Below are 6,260 nucleotides of genomic sequence, written 5' to 3'. Positions count from 1 at the left end.
AAAAAAAAACATAAGATCAAAAAATATGATTTCTACAGTTCAAAATATATAGGCTATGATTTGACACTAAACACATTTATATAATTGGTGATTTTAGAGCAAAAATTAATTTACTGCCATGACAACCATGGTGGCCATCTTGACATATCCAAAGATGATCTGTAAAGATGATTTCTGCGGGTCCAGTTATTTATGAATTGACACCAAATGTATTCCTCGGTGATAACTGAATGTATTTTTATGACCATTTTGAAAATTGGCATCCAACTTGAATTTCCCTCAGCAGCTAAGGTTCTTTGTTTGCTGCAGGTCCTCCCAGGGTGGCGGGGAAGGTGGCCCATCGTCAGAGCGTCCGTCTGGGTCGCACGGCCAAGCTGGCGTGCCCCGTGGAGGGCGACCCGCCGCCCCTCATGATGTGGACCAAAGATGGCCGACACATCCACAGCGGCTGGACCCGGTTCCGCGTGCTGCAGCATGGCCTGCGTATCAAGGAAGTGGAGACGGAGGATGCCGGCACCTACGTCTGCAAGGCCACCAACGGGTTTGGCAGCGTCAACATCAACTACACGCTGATTGTCATCGGTGAGCGCAATGCCAGTTATGATTTCGGATGAAACGGAGGAGCTGGTTTACGTTTTCATCGACAAATCGCTGAGATTGTTGAGACGTTTTAATCATTTTATTCTTCGGCGTTTGAGGTTCTTGAGTAACGGCTCATCGTCTTGTTTTAACTTTTCTTTTAAATATATTTTTCTTGCCTCACGTTCACTGAATCCTGCAGAACTTTGGTCTGTTTTCTGGGTGTGAGTTTCAGATCATTTCAATCATGTAGCTGCTGGTTTTCAGGGTTCTCCTCCAATTTACATAACGCACCAGTATCTCTGACTCACAGCATGATGCTGCCACCACCATGCTGGACACTGAGGTCCCAAAGCCTCACAGCGACTCCTCCAACAGCTCAGTGATATTAAAAATAAAACCTCAGATCTTTTCATACCAGATCTGATTCCTGATTTTAATCTATTTTTTTCTTGCTTTTTTTTTTTTTTTTAATTAAATTACAAATGATAACAAATATTTCCCAAAATATTTTTTGGCATTTTTAATTTTGTAATTTAATTATCATCCTGTCTTTGCGTTTTGTGACTGAGGCTTTGAGAATTTACATTTAATCACGATAAAATATTCATAAAACTGGCAGAAGAAAGAAGAGTTTTCAGAATCTGATGTAACTCCCTACTGACGTTAAAAGATGAAACATTTATATGAAATATTAAAGCTGAGACCAAAGTATAACTTCACAAGATGCTCAACATTTCTCATTTTAATTTGTTGTTATTTTTTGTTGGATTTCTCACAAAATTACATCTTTATTCCTGCATCATTTCGACTAACAGAGTAAAAATAATTTCTGAAGGTTTTTATCATCCAATTTTTGGTAGAAAGAGGAAAAATAATAAGTCATACCAGTGGAAATGATTGAGCTCCTTTTAATTGATCATAATTAATTATTAAAGCTGGAAAGAGGCTAAGCTAACATAGTTTTGAGTCTGCTGCATGTTTTGGCTAACAGCCCGGACCCGTCTCTGTAGTTCTGTAGAGTTCTGGTCCGGCCCGTTGCCGTGTCGACAGCTCCGGCACAGGTGTGTTTTCTTTTCTGTTGCCGCCTTAAATAGCCGCTTCCCTCAACCCGCGTCCATGTAAACAAAATACCTGCAGAAGGACATTGTGTCAGCGGACCGCCGCAGTGTGTGAATGCTGGTGGACTTGCCAGGCCACCCCGTGTGTGTGTGTGTGTGTGTGTGTGTGTGTGTGTGTGTGTGTGTGTGTGTGTCAGGTTTCAGCCAGCAGAGAGATTAGAGCTGCGTCCCCCAGAATCAGAGCGAAGCATCTCCAGTGGCGCTTCAAACGCAGCAGGAAAACGTTGCGGCAGGAAGACGTTTGGCTGCCGTTCCTCTGTTCTCCAGGCTTTATTTGACCCGGTGGCATTGTGATGAACTTTGTGTTTCAGTGTGAGACAGAATGATTGAGGTGATGTACATGTAAACGCTTGGAGCAGAGAGCGGTGAGGTGGCGCGGCGCCAGCAGATGATCTGCTTTCATGCAGGGCAGTAATCAGAATCGGTATGTGATTCAAAGCTTCATCGGCGCTGAACTGAACTTCAAAGCCACGCTGCCACACAGAGTGGGGGGGGGGGAACAGCTGCCGCTGAGGTCATCCAGGCAGCTGCCACCCCCCCACAGCCTCATTCACTGTCCCTTTCATTCACACACACACACACACACCCTGCTGGTTGTCGATGGGCGGAGCCTGAAATGAGCAGCAGGTTTTATTAAACGGAAACATTCTCAGCAGAAACAAAAATCTATCACCTGTTGCATCCAAACAGCCGCAGAGATGAAGACACGACACGAGTTTTCATCGTCTGTCATTTTGACCAAAATGGCCGAAAAAAATCCAAACGACTTTCACTGTCAGTATTTAAAGGGCCAGTTCCTACTAAAAAGAGTCAGGTTATAAAGTTTTTCCCTCATCAGAAACCTGCAGCGTTGCTTTGATTTTTTATGTTTGAGAAAGCATTTAATCTCCATGGCAACCAGCAACATCCAGCTGCAAAATGCCTGAATGGACCTAGCCCCACCTTCAGCCGCAGCTCCTCCCCCATTCAGCTCCTTCAGACTAGCCAGCAGTAATTAGCAAACAGCTGCTGAGCTCGTTATAGGAGCTGCTGTTCAGAGCAACGTTGGTAAAAACATTAAAGGGTTAAAGAGGAGCCATGTTGGGACGGAGCTTCAGGAAGAGCAGGAGTTTTTAAAGTGACAGAGGCCCAATTTGAAGGCTTTAAATCAGGAAGTCAAACTTCTTTTCAGTCATATTAATCTTTATATCATTTTTATAACTACTGATGGTAACAGGATTATAAAATGACTATATGCCTGGAAAACCCAGAATCCTGCCCCTTCAAAATAACAATATAGACATTTTCAGTTTCGTCCACATTGACATGAACCACAACAGAAACTACAGAAACAGTGACATGAAACCTGAGAACTTCCTCCTTGTTGGACGGACCTGAATGATTCTCCTTCCTGTGATTTAATGAAATAGTTTGAATCGACGCTCTGATGATCCACTGCAGATAAAAGTTGTAGTCCAAATTATTAACCAGTTGGCTGCTCCCAACTCATAAGGAAGCAAGGTGCATTCTGGGGAAGAAAGACATGACAGTAGAGAGGAGGAAAGGCTGTTCTTGAAGGAAGGATGGATAAACATCCAGATGGATGCAGTTGGTGGTGATTTCCCTCCTCCTGCGGTCGCCTGCTGCGCTGCCCCCTGTTGGTCCTGATGTGTTTTGCTCTCTAATGAGTGTGACCTGAAACGTCAGGCTCTCTGTTCCTGACCCATCAGATCCAGAATCGTCCTCCTCCTCTTCTCCTCGTTCATGTCGCCGTTCCTCTGCTAGCTTTGTGTGATTTCAGGTTGGCTAAGCTATCCGACTCCTTCCGCTGTTTGTGAGGTAGCAGTGTTAGCATGTTTGTTAGCATGTATGTGTTTATCTGAAACTCTGAGCGTTTTCATTGGACGAACGGAACCACCAGCAGAGTCAAGATACTAAATCAGGTTTCTTCCTGATTTTATGTTGTATTTTATGTTGCTATGGTTACTGACTCGTTGTACCCGTTACCTGAAGGAAGAGAGTGTCTAAACTTTTTTAAATATTATTTTTAAAACTAAAATCACCAAAAATGTGATTGTTTTATAGCCTTGTGAATAAACAAACCATGAACTGTTTTAACAAAATAATAAGATTTTTTAGTGGCTGCACAGTGGCGCAGTTGGTAGAGCTGTCGCCTTGCAGCAAGAAGGTTCTGGGTTCGATTCCCGGCCCCGGTCTTTCTGCATGGAGTTTGCATGTTCTCCCTGTGCATGCGTGGGTGTTCTCCGGTTTCCTCCCACAGTCCAAAAACATGACTGTCAGGTTAATTGGCCTTTCCAAATTGCCCCTAGGTGTGTGTGTGTTCATGGTTGTTTGTCCTGTGTGTCTCTGTGTTGCCCTGCGACAGACTGGCGACCTGTCCAGGGTGAACCCCGCCTCTCGCCCGGAATGTTAGCTGGAGATAGGCACCAGCACCCCTCCCGACCCCACTGAGGGACAAGGGTGAAGGACAATGGATGGAATAAGATTTTTTATAGCCTCCTGACTACCAGGAAAAAAAATGTTGTCCAATCACCATTTTTTTAAAATCCCACAGTGTTTGTAAGGTAATAAAAGGTTTTATGCACTTACTTTGTCTCTTCCCATAAAATGTGTTATTACTGATAAATGCCATTTTTATGAATTAGAAAAAGGAAGGTACAAAAGTCCCACCCATCTGGCATCATTGAAAAGCCCTAAATGTCCTCTCCAGATACCAAAAGGAATTAATTCAGTAGAATGCAGGGGGTGGGAGATATTCAAGTTTAGAAATGTCCTCTACAGAGGACAAAAATGAACTACTGGTAGTCAGAAGGATAGGAACATCATCATAGATCCAAAACTTCAAACAGTTTTTGCTTCTTCAAAATTCAAAATCTTCATTTTTCTAGGAAACAAGATAATAATTTTGTGTTGCACCTGACATTTTTATAAGTAGATTTTAGTGATAGTTTTGTCTTATGTGTTCTTGAATTGTGGTTGGGAGACTGTGCAGAACCAGTCTGTGGGTCTTAAATGGTCCCCGCGCCTCACTTTGAACACCTTTGTTCCAGAGTGAAGGAAATTTGCTGTAAAAAGCAGCTTCTTGGAGCTGATTGTAGGCCTAAAGATGCAGCTTTATGAGGGATTTCTCCCTGTAATGTGGAATATTTGGGTTGGAAAATTAAAAGGAAAACATGCTAGAGATCTGGAGCCCCAGTTAGGATCTAATATGGCCGCCGTTCTCATAAAACATCTCCAACATTAATCAGAACAACAGCTGCTGAAAATTAAAAATCTGCTCTTATTTGCTTTCATTGGTCATAGTGGTTAATCTGATTATAAACCACAACAATCATCAAATCCCAGTTGTTTTATGAAACTAAAAGCTCAACACGGTTAAAACGTCTCAGATCTGAAGTTTATGACTTTAAATGATCATTTACTTCTTTATGAGACGGATTCAAGTTCACTAACTCTGTTTCAGCATACCTGAGACATTTAATGTGCAACGGGTCACTACTCCAAAAGCGGCGGGAGGCGGACTGCAGCGCAGGGCATTCTGGGTAAATTCAACAAAAACACACACTAACGTTAGCAGGAGAAATAGCTTGTGATTTTCTTTTTTTTTTTTGCCAAAAGCTAAAGAGAAATGCTCTAACTGCCTCAGTTCTGTTTCCATCTGGTGAAGAAGGAAGTTGCTCTCAGTGTCTTCAGAGGTTTTTGTGTAGTTTCCTTTAGTGGTTCTCTGTGCAGCGCCCCCACAGTCCAGGAGGGGAACAGGCTGGTTTGACTCAGAGCAGCAGCATAGGCGTAAATCCTGGGAGGGGGATAGACTTTTCCCCAATCTTGGAAAAGTCTAAAATTGTTCCCCCCAAAGAAATCATGAAAGAAACCCTTGTATTTAAACAATATCGATATAAAAAGGCAATAGAAACAAAGAACGAAGTAAATCCGCCTTTCATCTAAGACAAAATAATAAGTTTTAGATTCCCCCCATTGTTAGAACAATGGTTCAGTCCAAAGTGTAGCAGGAGCAACAGCAGCGCTGCTGAGCGGGCCAGGCTCCGCTAGAGCCGCTAAGGGAGGAGCTAGCTGTTAGCTGTTAGCTGTGGCTCTGCAGCACTAACAAAAAACCCTCCAGTAAGTAAAATACTTACAGCAAAAGACGTTTTATTTACTTTCACTGCTCAATAGGAAGAAACACATTGACAATAAAAATCAGTTCGTTATTTCATAACTTTGGCTGAATCCTGATAAACTGCCACCTTATGCCTTGGAAATGAAAACTAGCTAAACTGCTACATTGCTTTCATAGACTTAGCTCCTTCATCTGTCGAAAGTAGCCAATGTTTCAGTAACATTTAGCTCTCTAACTCTTACTTTAATAAGAAGAGTTTGAAACGGGAGCGGCTGAGCGTTAGCATTAGCCGACAGCTCATTATGGGAGCCGAGAGCAGAGGGGCGACTGCAGCTGGCAGGAAAACAAAATAAAGTATGACTTTATTTCTTACCATCTTCAACGTAGAGCCTTTAAAATCACAAAATAAAATCTGAATATTGTTCTAGAAAACTCTGGTGCTG

General features: G+C 42.6%; 1 protein-coding gene across 1 annotated transcript in view; it reads left to right on the top strand.

Moving 5' to 3' along the window:
- Nucleotides 1–1,041, top strand: part of LOC103130068 (fibroblast growth factor receptor-like 1) — a 16,614-nt gene extending 15,573 nt beyond the window's left edge. The window contains exon 3 of the mRNA XM_007541369.2: nt 310–1,041. Within this exon, the coding sequence (XP_007541431.1) occupies nt 310–614 (305 nt within the window). The 3' untranslated portion in view covers nt 615–1,041. The remainder of the gene's footprint in view (nt 1–309) is intronic.
- Nucleotides 1,042–6,260: the final 5,219 nt, after the last annotated feature.

The sequence above is a fragment of the Poecilia formosa genome, unplaced genomic scaffold (assembly GCF_000485575.1).
Source record: "Poecilia formosa unplaced genomic scaffold, Poecilia_formosa-5.1.2 Scaffold604, whole genome shotgun sequence".
NCBI classification, from domain to species: Eukaryota; Metazoa; Chordata; class Actinopteri; order Cyprinodontiformes; family Poeciliidae; genus Poecilia; species Poecilia formosa.
Note: the sequence above shows the minus strand (reverse complement) of the source record. Positions and strands in the feature narration are given on the sequence as shown.